The sequence below is a fragment of the Cuculus canorus genome, chromosome 29, assembly GCF_017976375.1.
Source record: "Cuculus canorus isolate bCucCan1 chromosome 29, bCucCan1.pri, whole genome shotgun sequence".
NCBI lineage: Eukaryota > Metazoa > Chordata > Aves > Cuculiformes > Cuculidae > Cuculus > Cuculus canorus.
In genome coordinates, this window is record NC_071429.1 from 2,784,367 (window position 1) to 2,811,005 (window position 26,639).

At 61.2% G+C, this 26,639-nt stretch overlaps 3 protein-coding genes across 6 annotated transcripts in view; 1 reads left to right on the plus strand and 2 right to left on the minus strand.

The window, feature by feature from the left end:
- Positions 1-11,291, minus strand: part of SPATS2 (spermatogenesis associated serine rich 2) — a 28,507-nt gene extending 17,216 nt beyond the window's left edge. For 2 of the 4 annotated variants that reach the window (XM_054051382.1, XM_054051379.1), the window contains exons 1-2: positions 11,178-11,291; positions 3,153-3,461 (exon numbers count right to left, since the gene is read on the minus strand). In XM_054051382.1, coding sequence (XP_053907357.1) covers positions 3,153-3,177 — 25 coding nt within the window. In that variant the 5' untranslated portion in view covers positions 3,178-3,461; positions 11,178-11,291. Of the gene's footprint in view, positions 1-3,152; positions 3,462-4,526; positions 8,563-8,630; positions 8,777-11,177 lie in introns of those variants that run through there. The other 2 variants (XM_054051381.1, XM_054051380.1) reach the window with 2 other exon arrangements.
- A 148-nt stretch (positions 11,292-11,439) lies between these two features.
- On the minus strand, positions 11,440-13,315 carry DNAJC22 (DnaJ heat shock protein family (Hsp40) member C22). The gene is made up of 2 exons (XM_054051389.1): positions 12,463-13,315; positions 11,440-12,252 (listed from the first exon to the last, which is right to left on the minus strand). The coding sequence occupies exons 1-2, from the start codon at positions 13,234-13,236 to the stop codon at positions 12,070-12,072; spliced, it is 957 nt and encodes a 318-aa protein (XP_053907364.1). The 5' UTR covers positions 13,237-13,315; the 3' UTR covers positions 11,440-12,069.
- A 9,593-nt stretch (positions 13,316-22,908) lies between these two features.
- On the plus strand, positions 22,909-26,079 carry C1QL4 (complement C1q like 4). The gene is made up of 2 exons (XM_054051394.1): positions 22,909-23,581; positions 25,831-26,079. Exons 1-2 carry the CDS (start codon positions 23,066-23,068, stop codon positions 26,008-26,010), a joined length of 696 nt encoding a protein of 231 aa, XP_053907369.1. The 5' UTR covers positions 22,909-23,065; the 3' UTR covers positions 26,011-26,079.
- The last annotated feature ends 560 nt before the right edge of the window (positions 26,080-26,639 follow it).

Genomic DNA, 26,639 nt, shown 5'->3' on the forward strand with positions numbered 1-26,639 from the left:
AATCTCCAGGTTTACCGGCTCTACCAGCAGTTCTCCGGATGCGGTCTGCACAAAGAGCTCACCACCATTCCGTCTGGGAAAGCCCAGCTCCTGCAGAGCAAGATGTGCTGCTGGACGGATGCATCGTTAAACAAAGTATGAACTTCAAATGAAATTTGTCCCACACGTGGGGTTTTTGGAAAGGCTCTGGGGCGCAGACTCCCTGCTGCTTCCCTTTTTGCAGCCAAAGCCCTCCCTTTCCAGTGCCTGTCCCACACAGGAATTCAGTTTTCCATCTGCTGAGATGGCTCCTCGATGTATCCAGATGAGGAGGAACCAGAGTGCTGCTTTATTCAGGAATCTGGCACGCCTAAAACCACAGCTGATGCCCGATGGGAACAAGATTGATGCAATTGCTTTGTATCCTGGGGTCACCAGGGATTCCCAAGCCTGGTGGCTGCTTTCACTTCAATCAATTAATTGAATCGGAAATGTGAGAGAGCGCTCACACGTCGTGTCGGGGGAAGAACACCACCAAGAATCCTGTACCGCTCCAGAGAGCAGCAAACCAGAACTACCAGACCACCAGGACCACCTTTCCATTGGATTTCCAAATGATGCCTTATAGAATATCATCAAGCTGCAACGAGCCACACAGCGTAACCTTGACAGCACCTCCCGTACGAGGCCAGGCTGAGAGTGTCAAGGATGTTCAGCCAGGAGAAGAGAAGGCTCTGAGGAGACCCTAGAGCAGCTTCCAGTGCTGAAAGGGGCTCCAGGAAAGCTCTTGATGAGGGAGCGCAGGGAGAAGACGAGGGGGAATGGTTTTGAGCTGAAAGAGGGGAGATTGAGATGAGATCTTAGGGAGACATATTTTCCCGTGAGGGTGGGGAGGCCCTGGCCCAGGTTGCCCAGAGCAGTGGGGGCTGCCCCATCCCTGGAGGGGTTCCAGGCCAGGTTGGATGGGGCTCGGAGCTCCCTGATCCAGCGGGAGGTGTCCCTGCCCGTGGCAGGGGTGGGACTGGATGGGCTTTGAGGCCCCTTCCAACCCAAAGCACTTCATGATTCTTGATTCAATGACCAACACGTGGCCGCACGTGTTCGGGCTCTGAAGGGGGATGATGACACGACTGGTTTGCAGATGGAGCTGGTTTCTCCTCTGCGTGGCTCCAAGTGCTGGGTTATTTACCACCAGTCTCATTCAGGAGCAGAGCACAGTTCTGTGCCCAGACTTTGCATAAGACTTAAAAATGCCCTTCTGGAGAGCTCCGGCGCTCACTCGGATCCACGCACCTCCAAAAAAAAACAAGTGGGCTTCTGGGTTGGTTTCCAACCTGCTGCATTATTCAAACCAGGTCGGCCTCGTTCCCTCTCCCAGCCCTTTGTTCGCTGTGGAGGGGCCAGGTTTTGCTTTTGGAAAGAAGAACCGAGGAGCCGTCCCTTACCTGGCCGAGGCACGCGCCTTCACAGAGCACTAGAAATCGTTTGGTGACCTCATTAATATTCCAGAGTAGCAGAAAAACGGTAATTGAGAATTCAATCACAGCCCAAAGAGACGAGGGCACAGCTAGGAGGCTGCAGCTTTAGCTCCCCCCTTCCCTCATGTCTCCAGTGCCGACGTGGCCCAGGCCATCGGCTTGTGGAACAAAGCTAGGCGGACGTTACATCCCTGCTGGCAGAGGAATTAATGCTGCTCTGCATTCCCGCTCGGTGTCCGATATTGATGTCCAGGACCTCTTTACTTTTCCTTAGGAACCCAGTGCTCACCGGCACTTCCCAGTGGGCTCTCCCTGCGGCACCCTCTGCCAAACAACCCCACGAGCGACAGTCGCGACAGCTTCCTTGTTCAGCTGGGGATCTGCCAGATCCCTGAGCTCCCTCACAGTAACAGCTTCCCACGTTCTCCCCCCGCTGTCCCCTCCCCAGCCCCATTAATTCTCCTCTGCTGTCTAACGGTGTGTTTTTCTCTCACAGCGACCACTGGGCTCCGTTTCCAGCATGAGAGAGAAGTCCATTTCTTAATGGCTTGGACTGAGGCTCCCAAGAGCACAGATAGAAATGCAGATCTTTAAAAAAATCACTCCGAAATGATCCTATTCAGACATTTCCATAACTGCCACTAATTGCTGTGGATCCTGCATGGGTCTGGCTGTCAGAGGACACCAGGCTCCTCAGGTAGAAACCGTTTCCATGCCAAAGCTGCTCGGAAAATATCATCTACAGAGAACAAAAGCTTCTCCTGAGGTAGAGGACATGAATTGTCAAATCCATTCGCCTTAAATTATTAATTAGGAGTCGGTTCAAATAAAGAGAAAACCGTAACCCTCGCCCCAGTGCACGCACGCTTTGGAATTAATGTTTCACAGGCGACAAATGAGATCCTGTGCTGAAACCAGGTGCCTGACGCCAACACAGCTTTCCCACTTAACATGCGATGGCAGGAAAAGGAAAAGCAGCCCATGTGTTTGGAAACAAAGCAAGGGAAAAGCTCCCTGCAAACTTGCTCCGTGCCCTCTGTGCCTGCCTCGAGGGGAGAAGCTTTAAATCAGTCTGGTTGGGGTCACAATCCTGGGAGAGGAGGGCCTAAGCTGAGCGATCCCAGCACAATTCCATGGCTGGTTCCTTAACTGGATTCCTGGCAAGTGGTTGCCATAGGCAGCACAAGCAAGTCCAAGGCAGGTGCTTGCCCCGAGAAGGAGGCAACCTCCAGGCACTTTGAGGGCAGACAAGGGGCACCCCAGGGCTGGACAAGGGCTGCCTGGGAATAAGGCTTTGGGAAAGAGAGTTCCAGGCCCAAATATCACCCAAACCCACCTGGGCCATACGCAGCGAGGGGAAGCTGTGCACCAGTTCAATAAAACGGGTTGGGTCCCCAGCTCTTCAGCTTGTGGCCACTGTTCCTCTCTCCTGCTGTCTGACTGTGACAGCAATGCGGTGTTAACATCACACGGGCCCTCGTGGAATCAAAACTGTCCGGCAGGACAGCTGAGTGCTGCTCAAAATGCCACAAATCCCAGCAGGTTACACCCTGTCACCCGCAGAGTGACAATGAGCTGTCAAGTGACATCAGCAGCAGTGAAAGGAGCATGCCAAGAGCAATTAACCCCTTCTCTAATTGCTAACTTTGGAATCCACAGTGCTGTTTGATTGCATCACGTACAGATACACCTTACCTTTTGTATTCTGCTTTCTAGACATCTCAGCGCGTTTGGTCTGATGTCCGGCTGTACGGGAGAGGGGAATAAAGAGTCCTCACCCCTGCGCAATGCAGCCGGTAGTTGCAATTCACACCCAGCGTCGTATCAGTCTGGGAAGCAGCAGAGATCTGGATCGGGATGGCAAAATCCCAGCTGCAAGGGCAAGCGGGGTCTGAAGTTGTCAGTAATCTGCTGACAGCCGGCACAACGCTGCAGCTCCTGCCGCCCAAAAGCAGCTTCTTGTCACAAAGCCCGAGCGCAGTCACTGGTGTCGATCTTCAGGGTCTGGAAAAAAGAGAGGGGAAAAAAGAAGGAGGGGAATAAGAGAATTACTTGCCAGAGTCGTCTGGCTCCTGCTTTTTAAAAGTACACTTTGTGTTGTGTTTAGAGGCGCGGTGAAACAACTAGCCAGTAAAAAAGCAGCATTAAATATAAAGGAACAAGATCCCAACGACGTGGTGTGGTTTGAATGGGTTTAATGCAAAGCTGCCTTAAGGCACCGTCACTTCAGGGTGCAGGGAGGGTCAGAATCTGGCATAAAACTATTTACACAAACATTTACAGACGCAGGAGCCGACGGACAGAGCAGATGACAGCGTGGGGCCCAGCGTGGTGGCTCCCGGATCTCTGTGTGTTAATGTGTCCCAGGGAGGCAGAGCCCAGGCTGCTGCCAGCACCCAAACGCACCCATTGTCAGCGCTCACTCCAGCTCCGCGTGGCACTGTATACGTGGCTTTTCCCTTGAGCTCCCTGCTCCTGCTTTTAGGAGCCAGCGAGCACCACGTCAAGCACGATGACAGGTTAAACAAAGAACAGCAGGATATGCAAGGTAGGGAAACAATGGAAACCTCTCTGAGCTGCGGAGCCTCAAGGGAGGACCTGCCCGCTGCATAAAACCTCAAAACAGAGTGGGGCAAACAGAAGAAACCCCATTTTCACGCATAAAATGCAGGTAACCAAGAGGCAAAATGTTTCCATAAACAGCAAGAGCCCTCGTGAATTTTAGAAAAGCCCAAACACTCCTGGAAATGGAATGCTGGCTCTGAGAAACACGCACCAAATCTGCTCCCAAAATAACGAGAAGTTCAGCCCCATCCACCCCAGTTGGGGTTGTTTTCAGAGATCTGGTTCACAAGGGTGAGGAATGCACGGCGACGCTGCCCCTGTGTCCATTCACAGGCTCCTGACCAGCCTGCTCTGATTTAAACAGACGTTTCCTATCATTAAGGTTCTCGGTTTTCAGCTCGGCAGGAGCTCCAAACTCATTCCTAGCCTGTGCTCCTCGCAGCCTCAATCCAAGAGCCAACGCTCACTGCCTGCCCCAAAAGCACTGCGCAAAAGAGATTTTACCTGCAAGCAGCGTCCTGGACCAAGAGCTGGTTGCAAACTCTGCCCCTCAGTGCTCCGAATCCAACGCCTTCATTCCTCGTGATACCTCCAGGCACTAAATCCCACCTCACACAAACCCTGGCATGTGAAACTCTGCTCAGAAACACAGGAGCTGGAGAGTTTAGCGGCGGATGAGGCTGCGATATCGGATGTGAGCAGCACAGAGAGGCTGCGGGCAGGCTGAGGACGGAGCTCCGCCGGCCAAAGTGCTGCGGTTCGTGCGATTACACCCCAGTGTCACTTCCCTGCCAGCCTGCTCCGTGTCCGCTACCAGGAAAAGTGCGGCGGGCAGCGTAACCATCCAGCTTGGGGAGCGTCCAGCACCTCCCGCGGTGCCGGTAACGCTGGGTTGCAGTGATGGAAAGGGCTCAGGAGCTGACCTGTGATCCCGGAGCTGAACGCCCGGGTCTCTATGGTTCAGGGTTTTAAAATCAAACTCACAATTGCGCTTTAGAGCCGGCTTTATACTCCCATTTATAAATAAAGACAAGGATGCTTTAATCCGGAGGGAGAAGGAAAGACACTGGCACTGCCAGTAATATTGTGCTTGAGGGGGCTTTACCTGCGCTCTCTCAAGTTGTCTCAAACTTAATCCAAGGAACAAAAGAACACGTCAGCATCCCCAGAAAGCAAATCACACCAGAACAGCTCATTCCAAGAGTTTGGGAACACGCTGTGAAAAACTAAAGCTGCCAGGATAGAAGTTATTGGGAAATCTCAAAAAGCCTGAAAAACACTGCATCTTATTGCCCAAAAATACAGTTTTACCCACTTCAGAGGGGTAAAATAAAGAGTAATTAAGTCTTGAGGGGGGAAAACAGACAACGGCAGGTTCTGAACGTCTGCTTGGTAAGAAAATTCTAAGCACAAAAGGAATAAAATAACAGAGTGGAAACCAAACCCTGCTGGTATCTGAGGGTATAAATGGCAACGGCGCAATGAATGTTTCATTCCAGCCCCCCGGTAAGAATCCAGGGCCAGGCAGCCCCGGCTTGGGTCGGAATCGGGGTCCAGGCTGCCGCGAGCCCTGCCTGCGACTCCGTGTCTGGGAATTCCAGCAGGGCCATCAGCCGAGAGCCTCGCGCAGAGCAGCGCCAGGGGCTGTAAAACACACGAGCGGCTTTAAAACCCAAGTGGAAATGTCAAGGCTGGTAAAATAGCAAAGGTTAATGCGGGTTCAAATAAACTCGTTACTGGCGGGGAGCGCCTTCGGATTAAGGGCAATATACGGCTCGCAGAGCGCTCGGATGTGTCTATGGAAACAGGGAAACATCCATCGGGAAACGTCGAGGGATCTACCTGCAGGATTACAATAAAATATCGCCGCTGTAGCAGCACAGCCCGCAGAAACCCAGATCCTGCTGCTTCCATGGGAGCAACTGGAGCCTTCCCGGAGCCGGCGGTGCTACAAACCGCTCCCAAATCACCCTGGGAACACACGGGATTGTTAAATGCCCAAATATTGGCATGTTCCAAACAATTCATAAAGGGATAAAACATTCAGAAGTCTATAGACAGGGAATTAAAAAAGGAACGGCTCCCAAATCCCGCTGCATGCCAGCACGCTGGGCTATTCCTGCTCCGTCTAGACAGGCAATTCCAGCAAACTTTCGGAGCTCGACAGCTCACTGTTTGAAGGGGGAGAGGATATAAACAGGGAGAAATGTGTCTGGATGTTGTAATTAGTCTACAGAAGACGCTTGGGTTGAGAAACATGGGGTTCAAGAGAACTAAACCTCCTTCTTGGGAGGGTTTTTCCTAGGGTTCTGGAAGCCCAGGCTGGGTGGGCTGTCCCGGAGCCGGAGCGCAATTCCTGCTGTTCGGCAGCATCTGGCTAATTGGCTCTGGAGTTAAGTACTCCCTTAGCAGGCTATTTTAATCGTGTTGATCAAGCACGTAAGAGTCATCTCTGAGCACACACACCAGCGTTTCAGCAGGATCAATGGTCCCATTTGGAATCATTCCCAAACAAAAATCCATTTTCCAAGACTCCGGTACCTCTGAGGTGCCGGGTGATTTCCCACAATGCTGGATTTCCCTCCACAATGCACTCACGCAAGAAGGGAATTAACTCAATTTTATAGCACATCCTAATGAAAAAAAACCAAAAAGGCCACAATTACAGTGGGAACTCCAGAATTCCCTCTGCCTCTCGTGGAGCGCAGCCTGGAGGAGCTGGTTTCATCACCCACAGCGCCCAGGAACGCCTCGACGTTCCCATTGACTTCACCAGGCGTTGCCAGCCTGGTTTTTCCCAGGTCTCCATTGAATCCCTGGAGATTTTACACAGCGCTAAAATCCTGGACTTGGGGGTTTTGGGCAAATCCCTGTGAAGCCACAGGAGAGCTGAACAAGCACGTTCACCCCACACTCCGCAGCCATTTCTGCTCCCGCAACCACCTTTTTTGCCCTCAAAACAGCCCCGGGAACATCAGGCTGGCAGCTTTGTTACAGTGCATCCGTAAGGAAAGAGACAAGCACAGCACAAGCCACACCATAACCGATTTTTCCCTTTCTTTTTCCCCTCCGATCGAGCCCCTTGGCTTCCAGGAGCTCCTTCCAACCAACAACAGCTCAGCTGGAGCACACGGGGAAGGAACGCAGCCCCTTTGCCCCTCTGAGCACAGCGCTAACACCAGTGTCCCCAGCCAAACCCCAGCCTCCACAGAGCTCTGGCTCTCCCTGTCCTGGACGTATCCTTCCACAGCACTGGATGATGGATTGGAAAACTGGACAACACAAAGAATGATTTTAGGATTTAGGAAACCATTTCTTAATATTGCTCTGGGAGTTTGCGAGGGTTCAGGATTCCCTGGGGACCAAAGGGAACGTTTAACCTCCAGGATAATTAGCTGTCTATATTCCGCTTAAATCCAGGCATTTATTGTTCCTTCGCCAAGCGCATTATGCAGAGCACGACCGGGCATCAGCTATTCTCAAACATCCGCCTCCGAGACGCTAATTGGGAGGGTTTGCAGTGCAGAGCGGTAAATCTGCCTATTCCAGAGGGCACAACCCCCCCCGAGGATGCTCCAAACCCTTCCCAGAGGGTGCACAAACACTCAAACAGGATCAAAAAGCCGACCACCAGGCTGTGTGTCCTTCAGGAGGGGTTGTGGTCTGGGATTCCCGGTCGGATGGACCAGGATTCCCAGTCGGACATTGTTTTCCATGCTCACTTTCCAGAGCTCTCGCACCAAAAAAACAATGCCCACTTCCCTTTCTGCTCTACTCGACCTCCTCCAGGTCCCCAGGTCTCCTGGATTCAGGGTTGTGTTCCAGCCGGACGGCAAAATGGGGCTTGGGTGAGCAAACCCTGCTGGAGAATCCTACGGTCTCGGAGACGGACAACACGGCAAAACACCCCACACCCTCCCGCGGCAGCTGCCAGGGCCTCAAGAACCTCAAACACCTCCAGAGAGATGCAGCAGCCAGAGCTTTCCGATGGAAGCATCCAGCGGGAAACGCAGCCACAAGCGGCTCAAAGGGATGAAAATGGCTACCAGGCTCCGGTGGGACACGATGGCCAATCCCGCAGGCGGTTGGCTGGAATTTTCTGTCCGAGTTTACCTCCTATCAATGAACCATGACTCCGCAAGGAAGCATTTGTTTCCGTTTGGGCAACCGAGACTCCTCTGATGGCAAGAGAGGATCAATCGGACCACGAGTACAACCATTAAGGCACCCTCGGAAAGGAATCCCACATCCCTGACAGGATTTTCTCCCCTTTCCAAACCAAGCTAAACCCTATCCTTCCCCTTCCTTCCCATGGAACCGCGGAGTAGGGCGCACAGGGAACCAGGCTGCCCAACTTCTCTGCAACAGCTCCCTCTGCGGATACATAAACGCCTCCTTCTGCTCTCTCGGGATCAGAAAACCAGAGCGGCCCCAACGAGCTCGATGGGGGAAGAGGGAAGGGAGCAGGCGGTGGAAGCCACCTCCTCGCTCTCTCCTGGAAAAAAAAAAACCCGAGTGGATAAGGGGTGGGGGTGTTAAGCTCCCTCCTCGCAGCTCAGCTTGGTTTTCACCACCCTCGTTAGTTAATTATTTGTGTTACGGTAATACCTAAAGGCCACAGAGCGAGATCTCCGAGTGTACCAGGAGAAGATTCTGACCCCTGGGATTTATGGGATGGGTTGGGTTGAGAGGAGTGCGGCAGAGGGAGGAAGGACAGCAGGAGGAAGCGCACTGGGCTGCGTACGTGTACCGACTGTGGCATAAATAATGGATTAACGTTCCTGACCCCACGCCCAGAGCCCGGCCCTGACTCATCCTGGGCTGCCCCACTCCCCACACTCCACGAGAACCCCCCCACTGCCCCAGCCCACCCTGAAACCCCCTCTGTGGCCTCCCCTGGGACCCCCAAGCCCCTGCCCTCCATCCTGACCCACGGCCAGGCTGGCATGGTGGGAAGGGGGCACCCAGGCCTGCCCACAGGCCCCCTCGCTGTCACCCTTCCCTCCCAAACCACTGTTCCTCCCTCCAGCACACAGCACCCCCGACCCCACACAGCACCCCTCCCGCCCCCCATTTCCCCACAGATGCCCCTCAAATGCCTCCTCCACAGAGCCCCTCTTCCCCTCACAAGCTCCCCGACCCCCACCCCAAAGCCCCTCAGCCCTCCTTTCCCCCCAAAAAGCCAGTCTTGACCCCCCCTCCCCACACAAGGCCCCTCACAAGGGGGTCCTGACCCCCTTCCACTCACAAGGCCCCTCAGAGCCCCCCATCACAAGGCCCCCCCTCCTGACCCCTCCACTTTTCATACAGCCCTTCATGACTCCCCCTCCAAGACCCCTCATCCCCACCCCTCACAATGCTCCTCAGCCCCCACACACTTCATAAGGAACCCCTGAACCCCCCCTCCTCACATAAGACCCTTCACAAGGCCTCTCACACACCCCCCACTCCTCACAAGACCCCCCAGATCCCCTCCTCCCCACAGAAGCCTCCCCCGCACAAGGACCCCCACCCCGAACCTCCCTCACCACACAGCAACCTCCAGAAGGCCTTGCAGCCCCCCCTCACATGGCTTCTCCTGACCCCCCCCACCCCTCACAAGGCCCCTTCTGACCCCCACCCCAAGGTTCTCAGCCCCCCCACTCTTCCCCCAGGCTTCTCCTGACCCCCCTTCCCAACACAAGACCCCTCACAAGGCCTCACATACCCCCCAGAAGGCTCTTCCTGATCCCCCACCCCTCACAAGGCCCCTCAGTTCCTCCTCTCAATATAAGAGCCCCTCCTGACCCCCCCCAGTCCCCTCAGCGACTCCTCCCCACATAGGGGCCCCTCCTGACAGCCCCCCACTGCTAAGGCCCCTCAGCCCTCCCCTCTCCTCACAGAAGACCCTCCAACCCTCACAAGGCCCCTCCTGATCTCCCCCTTTCCCCCAACAAGGCCCTTCAGCCCCCCCCCCGCCCAAGACCTCCCCCACCTCACAGAAAACCCTCCCCAAGGGCCCCTCTTGATCCCCACCCCAAGACCCCTCAGCCCCACTCCCCACATAAGACCCCTCACAAGGCCCCTCATCCTCTCCCTCCTCAAAAGACTCCCCCTTCCCACACGAGGCCCCTCGGCCCCCTCCTCACAAGCCCCCCCCCCCAGGTCCCTCACAAGCCCCTCCTCCTCACAGCCACCCCCCCGGTCCCTCACAAGCCCCCCCTCCCCACACAAGGCCTCACAGCTCCCCCATAAGGCCCTTCTTGACCCCTCCATTTCTCACAAACCCGCCCCCTCCATCCATCGCAAGGCTTCCCCGACTCCCCCCTCTCCCACAAAGCCCCTCCTGACCCCCTCCCCGCACAAGACCCCCCTCACGCACCGCAAGGCCTTTCAGCCCTCTCCTCAAGGCACTCTCAGCCCCCTCTCAAGGCCCTTCAGCCCTCCCACCCTGTCCTCACAAGGCCCCTCTTGATCCCCACCCCAAGGCTTCTCAGCCTCCCCCCTCCCCATACAAGACCCCTCACCCTCCCCTTCCTCACAGGTCCAACCCCCCCAAGGGCCCCTCTTGACCCACAACCCCAAGACCCCTCAGCCCCTCCTCCCCACACAAGACCCTCCCACCCCTCACAAGGACTCTCAGCCCCCTCCTCACAAGCCCTCCCGACAGCCCCTCCCCACACAAGACCCCTCACACTGCCTTCCCCATACAAGGCCCCTCACCCCCCCCCAAGACCCTCCATTCCTCACGAGGCCGCTCAGCCCCCTCCTCACAAGCCCCCCCATCCTCCCCACCTCCTCCTCCTCACAGAGGGTTCTTCCCCCCAAGGGCCCCTCTTGACTCCCACCCCAAGAGCCCTCAGTCCCCCCCCTCCCCAGACAAGACCCTCCCCCCCTCACTAGACCGCTTCTGACCCCCACCTCAAGGCTTCTCAGGCCCCCCTCCCCTCACAAGGCCTCTCGCCCTCCCCCTCCTCAAAAGACCCCCCTCCCCACACAAGACCCCTCTCAAGGCCCTTCAACCCCCGCCAAGGCCCCTCTTGACGCCCACCCCAAGGCCTCGCAGCCCCCCCTTTCCCCACACAAGACCCCCCCACCGCCCTCACGAGGCCTTTCAGCCTCCTCCTCACAAAGCCCCCTCACCGCCCCCTTCCCAATCGAGCCCCCCCCGCTCACCAGCCCTGGCTCCAGTTCAGGTCCCGCTGGGCCCCGGTGCCGCCCCCCACCTCAGGTCGCAGCGAAGCCCCGGGCGGGGGGGCGGGGTCTGGGGGCGCCATCCAATGGGAACGCGCTATCCGCTCGGCAGCCAATGGCGCCTCGCAGCCCCCGGGCATTGCAGCCAATCAGAGGGCTCAGAGGGCCCCGCTTGGCCCGCCCCTTAGCTATCAGCCAATCAGATGCGACTCTGGGGGCGGGGACAAGAGCTTGCGCCCAATGAGATTGCAGAGCGCGGCGACGGGAGTCCAGCCAATGGCGAAGCGGCGTAACGGACGCGGCTGAGTAAGCCACGCCCCCTCGCAGCCAACCGCCAATCGAAGGTGGCGCTGCTGAGACCACGCCCCCTCGCGAGGGGCGGGCCGGAGGGTGCCGAACGTGGACGGAAACTGCCGAGGGACACCGCCCTGTGGCGGAAATACCCGAGCGCCTCCGGGAACGGCCGAAGCGAGGGGCGGTGGGGACGCTGAGATCGCATGTACGCGTGTTCGAGACCCCGCTGCGGCCTGAGCGCCTCCCCTGTCCTGGGCGGAGGGGGGGTGCAGCGGGGCTGCAGCTCTGCAGGCTGTGCACAGATCGCCGTGCAATGACTCACAAAGCCCCCATGCATTGTTTTAGAGACCTGTTGCAATGCATTACCTGCAACACGCCATTGCTCTCCGCGCCATCCACCCCTCCGCAACACAACGAGTGGTGGAGCGACCGTAAAAGCAAGAGCGAAACCTTGTGTTTACAAATCCCAGAGCCCTCCCTGTGATGGGCGGTGTTGCCCCACGGCTGCCCTCCTCCCTATGGCCACTCTTGACCCATAGCCGCTCTCCCCCATGGCCGCTGTCTTCCCCCAGAGCGGCTCTCACGCCGCCCCTGCCGCCCTCCTGGCTCCCACCAGCTCCGCGTAGGCCTCTTGCAGCTCGATGAAGCGCTTCTCGGCTTCCTCCGCCCGCTGCCGGTTGTGGTCTGGATGCCAAACCTTCACCAGCTCCCGGTAGCTCCGGTGCACATCCTCGGCGGACGAGCCAGCCGGGATGCCCAGGACCTGGCGACAAGAGGGCACAGAGGAGATGATGACCCTGCTGAGCCTCCTCGGGGCTGTGGGTTCCCTCAGCAGCCGGAGGGGACCCCAAAAAGGGGCTTTGTCCCCTGAAAAAAAGCATGGGAGCAGCCAACGCCACAGCCCCCCACGCCGCAGCATCCCTCCCACGGCGGGATTGCCGCATCCCTGGGTCCCCATGGCCGCATCCTGCACCTCGTAGGCCCAGCGCTGCCGCTCGCTCCAGCCGCTGGCTTTGAAGCCGGTGCCACTCTCCGGCGCCGCAGTGACGCCCAGAAACTCTGCCAGGAGCCGGATGGTGCCGAAAGGTAGAAACAAGAGCTCGGTGGCAGCACGGGACACGGCCAGCAAGGCGCCCAGCACCCCGGCAGCACCGCTGAGCCCGCGGTAGACCAGCGGGGCGCCGAAGGCCAGGCACGCCAGCCCCAGGTGGTAAAGCCGAGCTGCCAGCCGCGGTTGCGGTGTCCGGCGGCGCTTGTAGCGCCGGTGCCGCTGGGCAGCGATGCTGGCGGCCACGCTGGCGGGCAGCACCGCCAACACCCGACCCTGGAAGATGGCGGAAGTGAGGAAGGCCGCGGCCAGGACGCTGGGTGCCTCCGCCGTCTGGTCGCCCACCGAGGACACCAACAACACCCCCAAGCCCACGGCAAGGGGCTGCGCCACCAACGCCGGCACCCACGGCAGCGCCAAGGCCGCCATCAACCCGAAATACATCCCCACCGCCACCTGCCCCGCGGCGCGTACGGCGCTCAGGGCCGGCGCGGTGCCCCCGCGTTCCCCGGAGGCCCCGTTGGCGTCGGCCACCCAACGCGGGAGGTGCCACGCGTCCCAGAGCCAACCGCCACCGAAGCCGCCGAGCGTCAGCAGCCAGAGCAGCGCGTGGCTGTCGCGGCCCAAGTAGAGATGGTGGAGCCCCAGCGGCCCCCCCAGAGCCCACAGCCCGTAGGCCACCAGGAGCCGCTTGGCCATGGCGGGCGGCGGAGCGGCGCTGACGGCGAGGAGGGGGGATGGGGGGGGGTGGGGGGTCACCGCCCTGGCATCCGGCGCCCTGCGGGGTGGACGGCGCGGTCAGGGACCCCCGTGTCAAGGGGACACCCCCCCCCTCGAGCCCCCCAGGATCCAACATCATCCCCCCCAGAGACCCCCTGAGACTCCCCAGGATCCAACATCCCCCCCCCAGAGACCCCAGAGACCCCCAGAGTCCCCCCAGGATCCAACATTCCCACCCAGAGACCCCTGAGACCCCCAGAGCCCCCCCAGGATCCATCATCCCCCTCAAAGACCCCCTGAGCCCCTCCAGGATCCATCATCCCCCCCCAAAGACCCCCAGAGCCCCCCCAGGATCCAACATTCCCACCCAGCACCCCATGAGACTCCTCATAGTCCCCTGAATCCCCCAGGATCCAACATCCCCACCCAGAGCCCTCCGAGACCCCCAGAGCCCCCCAGGATCCAACATCCCCACCCAGAGACCCCCAAAGCCCCCCCAGGATCCAACATCCCCACCCAGAGCCCCCAGACACCCCCTGAGCCCCCCCAGGATCCAACATCCCCCCCCAGAGACCCCTGAGACCCCCTGAGCCCCCCCCAGGATCCAACATCCCCCCCGAGCCCCCCCAGGATCCAACATTCCCCCCCAGAGACCCCCGAGACCCCCAGAGCCCCCCCAGGATCCAACATCCCCCCCCAGAGCCCCCAGAGACCCCCTGAGCCCCCCCAGGATCAAACATTCCCCCCCCCTAGAGACCTCCAAGACCCCCTGAGCCCCCCCAGGATTCCACATCCCCACCCAGAACTCCATGAGACCCCCCCAGAGTTCCCTGAGCACCCCCAGCACCCCCTGAGTCCCCCCAGGGCCTCCTCAGCAGCCCATGAGCCCCCCAGAGCCCCCTCAGAACACCCAGAGCCCCCTCAGCACCCCGTGAGACCCCCCGAGCCCCCTCAGCACCCCCTGAGCCCCCTCAGCACCCCTTGAATCCCCCCCAGAACCCCCCCAGCACCCCATGAGCCCCCCAGCACTCCGTGAGCCCTCACAGAGCCCCCCAGCACCCCATGAGCCACCCAAGAGACCCCGAAGAGCCCCCCCAGCACCCTGTGAGCCCCCTGAGCCCCCCCAGCACCCCGTGAGCCCCCTGAGACCCCCAGCACCCCATGAGTCCCCCCAGCACCCCATGAGCCCCCGAAGAGCCCCCCCAGCACCCTGTGAGCCCCCTGAACCCCCCCAGCACCCCATGAGCCCCCCCAGCACCCCGTGAGCCCCCTGAACCCCCCCAGCACCCCATGAGCCCCCCCAGCACCACCTGAGCCCCCACAGAGCCCCCCCAGCACCCCATGAGCCTCCCCCGAGCCCCCCCCAGCACCCCGTGAGCCCCCTCAGAACCCCCGTCCCCTCCCGAGGTCCCCCTGACCCCCGTCTCCCTACGGCGCTGCCGCTGCCACCTGCCCCCCCCCCCCCGCCCCCCCCCTCCTCCCGACTTTGCCCCCCCACACCCCAACGGGCAAAGGGCATCGGTGTGGCCATGGGCCTCGGGGGGGGGGGGGGCACAGGGCACCCCACATCTGCACCCCCCCCAGCCCCAAACATCCATCCTGGGGAAGGTGGGGGGGGCTGGGTGGGGGGTAGGGGCTATTGGGGGGCTGTGACCCCCCCTTTTTGCAGCCCCCCCCCCCAAACTGCTGCTCAGGCCCTGTTTGCTCACTGTGTTTGCAGTGATTAAGGATCTGCGCCCGTAATTTGGGCTCATTTATAATTAACGAACCCCCACACCCCCACCCTGAGAAGGGGAGGGGCGGGCTGTGACCCCCCCTCCTCAGGTCTGCAACCCCAAATGGGGCACATGGATGGGATTTGGGGGTGCAACACCCCCCCCCCGCTGCTGCCCTGAGGTTCAATGGGGACCCCCAGACCCCCCTTTCCATGATTTAGGGGTACAGCCCCCCCCCCGCTGCTGCCCTGAGGCTCAATGGGTACCCCCCTTTCCATGATTTAGGGGTACAGCCGCCCCCCCCGCTGCTGCCCTGAGGCTCAATGGGGACCCCCAGACCCCCCTTTCCATGATTTAGGGGTACAGCCCCCCCCGCTGCTGCCCTGAGGCTCAATGGGGACCCCCAGCCCCCCCTTTCCATGATTTAGGGGTACAGCCCCCCCCCGCTGCTGCCCTGAGGCTCAATGGGGACCCCCATTTCCATGATTTAGGGGTACAGCCCCCCCCCCCCGCTACTGCCCTGAGGCTCAATGGGGACCCCCAGCCCCCCCTTTCCATGATTTAGGGGTACAGCCCCCCCCCCCGCTACTGCCCTGAGGCTCAATGGGGACCCCCAGACCCCCCTTTCCATGATTTAGGGGTACAGCCGCCCCCACTGCTGCCCTGAGGCTCAATGGGGAGCCCCATTTCCATGATTTAGGGGTACAGCCCCCCCCACTGCTGCCCTGAGGTTCAATGGGGACCCCCAGCCCCCCCTTTCCATGATATAGGGGTACAGGGTGGGGGTAACACGCGTGTGCAAGTGCGGGTGCAGCACAGGTACGTGTGGGGCAGGGAGTTGGGGGGCAGACGGGTGGGTGTGGGGTGGGGGTAACACGCGCGTGTGCATCATGGGGGTGGGCTGCACCCCAAAATCCTGGAAAGGGAGGGCTGGGGCAGCATCCAGCCCTAGGAAGCAGGGAATAGGGGGGGCTGCACCCCCAAATCATGGGAAGGGGGGGGCTGTACCCCTAAATCATGGAAATGGGGGTCCCCATTGAGCCTCAGGGCAGCAGCGGGGGGGGGGGGGGGGCTGTACACAGTGGGTGTGCACAGGGTGGGGGTAACGCGTGTGCAAGTGTGGGTGCAGCACAGGTACGTGTGGGGCACAGAGTTGGGGGGCAGCCAGGGGGGTGTGGGGTACCACACGCGTGTGCGTTGCCCTTAGGGGCGCTGGAAGGCGTGCGACGCGTGTGTCACTTTGCCGGTAATTAATAGGAGCGAAAGGCCGGGGGTCCCCACGGCCTCGTCCATCACTGCCAACGCAGCGGCCGCTCCCCCACGAGCTCCAAAGGGGGGGTTCGGGGGGGCCCCTCGGCCGGAGATGCACATTAATACATTACAAATGTCAGCGGCGCGGCCCGGCTAATTGTCTGATTTAAATGTCTATTTGTCAGCGCTCGGCTCCGGGGGCCATGAGGAGAATCCAGAATGAGCCCCCAGACTCGCCGACACCGCACGGGGGGGGCTGGAACCCCACAGGGGCACCCCAATAGTGGGGGTACCCAAGGAACCCCCAGACACACCGCTATGGCATAAGGGATCCCTGGTACCCCACAGAGGGACCCCAATATTGAGGGCACCCAAGGAACCTCCAGAGCCACCGCTATGGCATAGGGGGGCCCTGGTACCCCACAGAGGGACCCCAATATTGGGGGCACCCAAGGAACCTCCAGAACCACCACTATGGCATAGGGGGGCCCTGGAACCCCACAGGGGCACCCCAATATTGGGGGCACCCAAGGAACCTCCAGACCCACCGCTGTGGTATAAGGGATCCCTGGTACCCCACGGAGGGACCCCAATATTGGGGGCACCCAAGGAAGGTTCACTCAGGGTCAGGGGGCGGTCCTTGGGGGTTGGGGTTTATTGGGGGGTCGGAGACTCATTGGGGCTGGGGGTTCATTGAGGGTCTGAGGGCTCATTAGGGGTGGGGGCTCATTGAAAGATGGGGGGTTCATTTGGGGTGGGGGGTTCATTTGGGGTGGGGGGCTCATTCGGTGTGGGGGGCTCATTAGGGCGGTTGGGGTTCATTAGGGATGTTGGGGCTCATTGAAAGGTGGGGGGTTCATTTGGGGTGGGGGGCTCCGTGGGGTCCCGGTTTGGGGGTGCCTGGGCTGGCGCTGGTGCCCAAAGGGGGGCCGTGGTCGTGACCCCCCTAACGCCCACTTTGTCCACTTCTGCCACCCCACAAGCACTGTCGGGGGGTACCTCAACACCCCCCAACATTCCCCCCCCCAAACCTATTCGGGGGTGGCCCGGGCTCCATCCTGACACGTCCCACACCAGGGTCCCCAGCGGGATGGGGTTCGGGGTCCCCAGCGGGATGGAGTTCGGGGTCCCCAGCAGGATTGGTTTCGGGGTCCCCAGCGGGATTGGGGTTTGGGGTCCCCAGCGGGATTGGTTTTGGGGTCCCCAGTGGGATGGGTTTTGGGGTCCCCAGCGGGATGGAGTTTGGGGTCCCCAGCGGGATTGGGGTTTGGGGTCCCCAGCGGGATTGGTTTTGGGGTCCCCAGTGGGATGGGTTTTGGGGTCCCCAGCGGGATGGAGTTTGGGGTCCCCAGCGGGATTGGGGTTTGGGGTCCCCAGCGGGATTGGTTTTGGGGTCCCCAGCGGGATGGGTTTTGGGGTCCCCAGCGGGATTGGGTTCGGGGTCCCCAGCGGGATGAGTTTCGGGGTCCCCAGCGGGATGGGGTTCGCGCCCCCCCAGCCCCGGCGGCTGTTTTATTGTCACCACTCAAGGACAATCGCGATGCAATTCCGGCCGCTCCGGTTTATTGCGAAGGCGCTTTGGCTGCACGCACCCAACCATCGATATTCATTTGTGCACCGCTCCCTCGCGGCACACGCGGCCGCCGACAACACGCAGCTCACACGCAGCTCACACGCAGCTCACACGCAGCTCACATGCAGCTCACACGCAGCTCGCATGCAGCTCACATGCAACCCTGCATGCAGCCCCGCATGCAGCGGGGGGGAGCGACGGCCCCCGGGCACCAGGGACCATGCATGGGTGCTGGGGGCCATGCACCACCCCAGCTCCTACTGGACCCCCAGCACCACTCCAGGTCCTACTGGACCCCCAGAACCACTCCAGGTCCTACTGGACCCCCAGCACCACCCCAGCTCCTGCTTGGGGACACCGAGAGCAGCCCGGATGGGGAAACTGAGGCACGGCTCAGCACCAGGAGAGCCTGGGATGTCCCCATCTCAGCCGCTGCCGCCCTCTCCGAAGAGCCGAGGGCAGGATGCGGCCCTGCCCGCCCCCCCACCCCCCCCCATCCGCCGGGCCTGACCTTTGCAGCTGCCCCCCCAGCCCTTCCCCCCGCCCCCCCAGAGCCCGGACCCCCACCTCCGTGCACACACCCCCCCCCCCCCCCCGCGCTCCCCCTCCTCCCTCGAGCCCGCTAATTAGCAGCCGGGCTTCCCCAGCAGCCTGGCTAATTAATCCTCTGTTGCTGCTCATTAGGCTCAGTGCATGCGTGTGCATGCGTGTGCATGGGTGTGCGCGGGTGTACATGGGTGTACATGCGTGTGCATGCTCTGTGCATGGGTGTGCATGCGTGTGCATGCATGTGCATGGGTGTACATGGGTGTGCATGTGTGTGCATGCTCTGTGCATGGGTGTGCATGCGTGTGCATGCATGTGCATGGGTGTACATGTGTGTGCATGCTCTGTGCATGCGTGTGCATGCTCTGTGCATGGGTGTGCATGCGTGTGCATGCATGTGCATGGGTGTGCATGTGTGTGCATGCTCTGTGCATGCGTGTGCATGGGTGTGCATGCTCTGTGCATGCTCTGTGCACGCTCTGTGCATGCGTGTGCATGCTCTGTGCACGCTCTATGCATGCGTGTGCATAGGTGTGCACGCTCAGCGTATATGTGTGCATGGGTATGCATGCTCTCTGCATGCTCAGTGCATGCACGTCCACACGTGTGCGCGGCTCCGCATGCTGCGTTTGCACGCGCGCTGCACACACACACACACGCATGGTCGGGGTTGGGGGGGGGCTTCTGGTACCCCCAGAGGTGGCATCGCCCCCATCTTCATCCCCGAGGCTGCATGCGGGCGATGCTGTGGCGCCGTAATTTGTTGCACAAACATTGCGGGGTTTGGGGGGGGGGGGGGAGAAATGCATCGATCCCCGCATCCCGCGGCCATAAATCCATCCCGCAGCCCCGCGGATCGATCGTCGCCCGCCGGAGCGAGCGCGGCGCGCGGCCCCCACGGGCCCATAAATTATCCACCAGGATTGCATGGGGGGAGCATCGCCACCGCCTGACCCCCCCCCGGCCAGCGCGGGAGCGCGTGCAGCACGCACACGCATGCACACATGTACACTGAGTGTGCACACGCATGTGCGCTGAGCTTGTGCACCCATGCAAACACATGCACTGAGCCTGCACACGCAGGCAGACACACACTGAGCATGCACACCCATGCACAGCCATGCAAACACACGCACTGAGCATGCACACCCTTGCACACCCATGCAAACACATGCACTGAGCCTGCACACCCATGCAGACACACAGAGACACATGCACTGAGCATGCACACCCATGCACACCCATGCAGACACATGCAGACACATGCACTGAGCATGCACACCCATGCAGACCCATGCAGACCCACGCAGACACATGCACTGAGCATGCACACCCATGCAGACACACGCAGACACATGCACTGAGCATGCACACCCATGCACACCCATGCAGACACACACAGACACATGCACTGAGCCTGCACACCCATGCAGACACATGCACACCCATGCACAGCCATGCAAACACACACTGAGCATGCACACCCTTGCACACCCATGCAGACGCATGCACAGCCATGCACAGCCATGCAAACACACGCACTGAGCCTGCACACGCATGCACACACAGACCATGCACCCCCCGACATGCAGTCACACAAACTGAGCATGCACACCCCCGTGCGTGGCGTGCGTGTGCATGTCCAGAGTGTGCACACGCGTGCGCAGAGCACACACGTGCATGCCCTCACATGCACGCACACAAGACAGTCGCGCATGCACACGCCTGTGCTGGAAGCACGCATTGCCCGGTGCATACGTGCCCCCTGCACACACACCTGCCCGTGCACACTCTCCCTTTGCACACCCAGCCCTGTGTGCACACGCCGAGCCTGGCACACGCGTCCCCGCCAATGCACACATGCATCCCCCTATGCACACACCTGAGCCCCTGTGCACTGACACACGCATCCCTCGCACCCCCCCCCCAATCTGCACACCCCACAGCCTCCCTTGCACACGTGAGGACCCCCTGCACCCCGCAAACACGCAGCCCCCCTGTGCATTGACACACACAACCCTGTGCACCCCCCGATCTGTACACCCTGCACCCCTCTTGCACAGCCAGCACCCCCAACACACACCCAGCACCCCCCTTGCACACCCAGCCAGCACCCCGCTTGCACACACAGCACCCCCAACACACACCCAGCACCCCCCTTGCACACCCAGCACCCCTCTTGCACACATCCACCTCCTGCTCATGCACCCCCCGAGCTCAGCACACACATCACCCCTTCCACACTCATCCCCAGGCCCCTTCCACACTCATATCCCCCACCCCTTGCACACACACAGGGCCACACACACACACCCAGCACCCCCCTTGCACACACCTACGCCCCTCCTCACACACATGGCCCCCCCCAGACCCCTTTCGCACTCGTATCCCCCAACCCTTTGCACACTCACTCTCTGCACCCCTTTCCCGCTCACCCCTGCATCCCTCTCACGTTCAGCCCCCGGAATCCCCCGCATCCTTTGCACACGCATTATTTGAGCCCCCAAAGCTCCCCTTGCACACTCACTCCTGCCTCCCTTGCACACTCAGCCCCGGCACCCCCCCGCAACCCTTACACACACACCCTTCGAAACCCCCCCGCATTCCTTTGCACACACATTCCTGGACCCTCCCGACCCCCTTTGCACACACACGCCCCGACCCCCCCCCCCCCCCCAAAAAAAAAATCTCGTCCCGCCCCCCCCCCCCCCGTTCCCCCCCGGTGCCGTCGGGCGGGGCTGCGGGAGGAGCGGGGCGGGCACGTGGCTCCCGGCGCCGCGGGCGGCAGGTACCGGGGGTACCGGGGGCACCGGGGGGTACCGGGGGGCGAGGGGATGGGATGGGATGGGATGGGATGGGATGGAGGCGATGCAGGAGATGGGATGGGAGGGGATGGGATGCGATGGGATGCGATGGGATGGGATGGGATGGGATGGAGAGGATGGGATGGAGAGGATGGGATGGAGAGGATGGGATGGAGGGCCGGGTGCTCCGCCGAGGGCACAGGGATCCCCGGCGGGGTCTGTACCGGGAAAGCCCCCCCGGGGCTGCTGCCCGTTCCCAGCTGGGCGGCGGCGGGGGGCGATCCCGGGGGAGAAGGGAATGTTCCCGAGGGAGAAGGGGCTGTTCCCAGGGGAGGGGGGGGTCGCTCCCGGGCAACTTGGCAACTTCCATCCTGGTTCCATCCCGGCTCATCTCGTTCCATCCCGGTTCGGTCCCATTCCGGTTCCACCCCGGTTCTATACCTGTTCCATCCCGGCTCATCCCGGTTCCATCCCGGCTCATTCCGACTCATCTCGTTCCATCCCGACTCATCCCGCTGCTACCCTTGCTCCATCCCGGTTCTATCCCGGCTCATCCCGGCTCGGTCCCGGCTCCGCTTACACCACCAGCTCCAGCACCGGCTCCGGTCTCACCCTCGGCTCCGGTCCTGACCCCGGTCCCGGTCCCGCTGCTGCAGGAGCTCCGGTCTCGACTCCGCCGGTGGCTCCACTCCCGGTTCCGTCAGTGGCTCCGGTCTCGTCCCCTTCAGCAGCGCAAGTCCCGGTCCCAGCCCCGCTCCCGGTCCCCTCCTCGGTCCCAGCCCCGCTGCTGTCCCCGTCCTCCTCCCCTTCCCACTCTCCATCCCTGCTCCCGTCTCCACTTCCAGCCCTTTCGGTGTGACCATCCTATCCCCATCCTCATCTCTCTCCTTGTTCCCGTCTCCATCCCCATCCTCGCTCCTGTCCCCACTTCCAGCCCTGCTGCCAGATCCATTCCCAACCCCACTGCCGTGACCGTTCCTACCCTCCTCCTCACATCTTCAGCCCCATTCCGGCTCCCATCCGCACTCCCAGCCCCGCTGCCGGCTCCATCCTCAGCCCCGCTGCTGTGACCATTCTTAAGCCCATCCTCATCTCTCTCCCCGCATCCTTGGTGGTATCCCTGCTCCTGTCCTCACTCCCAGCCCCGCTGCCGTGACTGTCCCCATCCTCAACCTCTTTCTCATCCCTGTCCCCATCCTCTTTCTCATCCCTGTCCCCATCCTCTTTCTCATCCCCGTCCCCATCCTCTTTCTCATCCCTGTCCCCATCTCCATCCCCATCGCTGCTCCCGTCTACGCTCCCAGCCCGGCTGCAGGATCCACTCCCAATCCTGCTGCTGTGACCGTTCCTATCCCCATCCTCATCTTCATCCCTGGCCCCAGCCCCGCTTCCAGCCCCTCTGCCGCTCCATCCCCAGCCTCGCTGCTCTCTCCGTCCCTATTCCCGCTCCCATCCCTGCTCCTGTCCCTGCTCACAGCTCCACTGTTGTCTCCATCCCCATTCCCAGCCCCGTTCCCCTCTCCATCCCCATTCCCAGCCCCATTCCTTTCTCCATCCCCTCTACCATCTCCATCCCCATTCCTTTCTCCATCCCCTCTACCATCTCCATCCCCATCCCCACTCCTATTTCCAGCTCCGTTCCCATCTCCATCCCCATCCCCACTCCCATCCCCACTCCCATCCCCATTCCCACTCCCATTCCCTCTCCCATCCCCATTCCCACTCCCGTTATCCCCATCCCACCCCACCCGCTGTCCCACCCCGCTCCCCACCGGGACACGAGGCTCAGTGGGCGGCCGGCTGCCGTCCACCGCCGCGGCGTCACCATCGCGGCCAAGGGCGACGAAGACCTTCTGGCGCTGGCCGCCTCCCGGCTGAGCCGCAGGAAGCGGGTGGCCGGCGCGGCCATCGGCGTGGCCATGGTCTTGGTCCTTCTGGTGGCCATCCCGCTGCTGGTCCACAGCTCCAAGGCGGCCGCGCACTACGAGATGCTCGGCAGTTGCCGCATGGTCTGCGACCCTTACCCTGAGCTGCCCGCCGCCTCCTCGCCGCCCTTCCTTCCCGGTGCCAAAGGCGAACCGGGACGCAAAGGCCGTACCGGTGTGCGCGGACCCCCTGGACCCCCTGGACCACGGGGGCCACCGGGGGAACCGGGTCGTCCGGGACCACCGGGGCCACCAGGACCGGGGCCCGGGGGGTACATCCCATCCTTCTACAGCCCCAAAATCGCTTTCTACGCGGGGCTGCGGAAGCCGCACGAGGGCTACGAGGTGCTGCGCTTCGACGATGTGGTCACCAACGTGGGCAACTACTACGAACCCTCGAGCGGGAAGTTCACCTGCCCCCTGCCCGGCATCTACTTCTTCACCTACCACGTCCTCATGCGCGGCGGCGACGGCACCAGCATGTGGGCTGACCTCATGAAGAACGGGCAGGTACGGAGGGGGACCCCCGCCAGGGCCCCCCCCCCAATCCTGCTCCCCACAATCCCAGTCTGGCTCCTCCAGCTCCGCGTCTGTATCTCCACCTGCAGCCCGGCTCTCCCTGCCCGCTCCCCTCCATCCCAACCACCCCGTCTGCTCCCCCATCCCGGTTGCCCCATCCCAGTTGCTCCATCCCACCTGGAAACCTGAGATGGGAAGAAACGCGATGGGAAACCCAAGATAACCTTGATTTCCCTTGTTGTTTCCCACTCTGCTTTTCCTTAATCCCAATTCCCCCATCCCAGTTGCCCCATCTCTGTTGCCCCATCCCAGTTGCCCCATCCCGGTTGCTCCATCCCACCTGGAAACCTGAGATGGGAAGAAACGCAATGGGAAACCCAAGATAACCTTGATTTCCCTTCTTGTTTCCCACTTTTCCCACTCTGCTTTTCCTTAATCCCAATTCCCCCATCCCAGTTGCCCCATCCCAATTCCCCCATCCCAGTTGCCCCATCCCAGTTGCCCCATCCCACCTGGAAACCTGAGATGGGAAGAAACGCGATGGGAAACCCAAGATAACCTTGATTTCCCTTCTTGTTTTCCCACTCTGCTTTTCCTCAATCCCAATTCCCCCATCCCAGTTCCTCCCATCGCTTTTCCCCCATCCCCGTCCCCCTGTATCCGACTCCCCCACCCCAATTCCCATCCTCTCCTCCCATCCCAGGTTCTCCATCCTGCTTCTTCTATCTTGCTTTTCCCATCGCGTTTCCTCCCATCCCAGTTTTCCCATTCTGGTTTCTCTTCATCCCGGTGTGTGTGTCCCCAATTACCCCCCCCCCCCCCATTCCCACATTCCATTTCCCCCATCCAATTCCCCCCCTCCTCCCAATTCCCATTTCCCCCCACCCCTCAGACCCCATCCCAGTTTCCCCAGTTTTGTTTTTCCCATCCCAGTTTTCCCATTCTGGTTTCCCTTAACCTTAATTTCCCCATCCCAGTTCCCTCCCTTTCCAATCCCCCCCCCCGGTCCCCTATTCCATTCCCCCATCTGATTTCCCCCCCCCCCCCCCAAATTCCCATCCTCCCTCCATCCCATTCCTCCCACCTTGGGACCACGAAGGGGGGGGGGGAACGGGGAGAGCATCCCTGTGTCCGCCCCCCCCTCAGCCTTGGGAACAATGGGGTGGGGGGGGTTGGATGTGACCCCCTTGGGACAGCCACGAGCATCGGGGGGGTTGGGGGGGATGGGCTATGCCCCCCTTTTTGGGCTGGGGGGGCACACGGGCGATGCCCCCCCCTCACTCCCTTTGTTTGCCAGGCGCATCCCGGTTCACCCCCGACGCTTCCCGTTTATTATGGGGGGATCAATCCGGCTCAACCACTGCCCCCCCCCCCAGGGAATCCTACTCCTCGGGGTCCCCAGGCCCCCCCCCCAAAAAAAATCTAGTCCCCAGTAGGTCCTGAGGACCCTGCACTGATGTGACCCCCCCAGATCTGAGAGCCTCCCATGGGTGCAGGGAGGGGGGGGTCTATCCTGGGGGGTCCTGAGGGCAGAGGGTGCTGTCTCTGACCACCCCTCCCCATCACTCGGGGGCAGTTGGGGGGGGGGGGCGCTGGGTCCCTGCTGCAGGTGGGGGCCGTGACCTTGAGCGGACGATGGGCTGGGGGGGTCCTGAGCAGCTCAGCACCCCCATTCCCAGTCAGGGGCTGAGAAGATTTGGGGGGGTTCTGAGCAGCTCAGCACCACCATTCTTTGCCCGGGCGTCCGGAGCAGCTCAGCACCCCCATCCCCATCCATTGGGTCCAGAGCAGCTCAGCACCCTCATTCCCATCCAAGGGGGTCCTGAGCAGCTCAGCACCCCTATCCCCATTCAAGGGGTCCAGAGCAGCTCAGCACCCCTATCCCTATTTAAGGGGGTCCTGAGCAGCTCAGCACCCCCATCCCCATTCAAGGGGGTCCTGAGCAGCTCAGCACCCCCATCCCCATCCAAGGGGGTCCAGAGCAGCTCAGCACCCTCATTCCCACCCAGGGGGTCCTGAGCAGCTCAGCACCCTCATTCCCATTCAAGGGGTCCAGAGCAGCTCAGCACCCCCATCCCCATCCAAGGGAGTCCTGAGCAGCTCAGCACCCCCATCCCCATCCAAGGGGGTCCTGAGCAGCTCAGCACCCCCATCCCCATCCCCGGGGAATCCCACTCACAATCTCCCGTGGGGAACACGAAGTGGGGGGGGGGGTGTCCCTGACGGCTGTGCCCCCCCAGGTCCGGGCCAGCGCCATCGCGCAGGATGCGGACCAGAACTACGACTACGCCAGCAACAGCGTCATCCTGCACCTGGACGTGGGCGACGAGGTCTTCGTGAAGCTCGATGGCGGCAAAGTGCACGGCGGCAACACCAACAAGTACAGCACCTTCTCCGGCTTCATCATCTACCCCGACTGAGCCCCCCCAAAACCGGCCGGGGGGGGTCCCCAACTCCCGCTGGGGTCACCGTCCCCGGAGAGCTGCGCCCATCGCACCCCCTCATCACCCCACGCTGCCCCCCCAGCTGTGCCCCCCCCCCTCCAGCATGACAGCACCCCAAGGGTACCCCCCCCCCAAAAAAAAAAACAGGAATTGGGGGTGCCAGCATTGTCCCTCACCCTTGGGGCACCCCCCCCCAAAAAAAAAAAGGAATCGGGGTGTCCCAAAGGAATTGGGGTGTCCCAGTACTCTGTGTGTGTGTGTGTCCATCCCCAGGGGACCCCCAAAGGAAATTGGGGTGTCCGAAGGGAATTGGGGTGTCCCAGCATTGGGTGTCCCCCACCAGGGGACCCCCAAAGGAAATTGGGGTGTCCCAAGGGAATTGGGGTGTCCCAGTACTGTGTGTGTGTGTGTCCAGAGGACCCCCAAAGGAAATTGGGGTGTCCCAAGGGAATTGGGGTGTCCCAGCATTGGGTGTCCCCTGCCAGGGGACCTCTAAAGGAAATTGGGGTGTCCCAAGGGAATTGGGGTGTCCCAGCACTGTGTGTATATGTGTCCCCGGGGGACCCCCCAAAGGAAATTGGGGTGTCTCAAGGGAATTGGGGTGA

Bases quoted from the DNA above. Each gene is read 5' to 3' on its own strand.
- DNAJC22 (XM_054051389.1), bottom strand. From the start codon at position 13,236: ATGGCCAAGCGGCTCCTGGTGGCCTACGGGCTGTGGGCTCTGGGGGGG. The intron at 12,253-12,462 runs GTGCAGGATGCG...TCTTGTCGCCAG, and splicing joins GGCAGCGCTGGGCCTACGAG to GTCCTGGGCATCCCGGCTGG.
- C1QL4 (XM_054051394.1), top strand. From the start codon at position 23,066: ATGGTCTTGGTCCTTCTGGTGGCCATCCCGCTGCTGGTCCACAGCTCC. The intron at 23,582-25,830 runs GTACGGAGGGGG...GTGCCCCCCCAG, and splicing joins ACCTCATGAAGAACGGGCAG to GTCCGGGCCAGCGCCATCGC.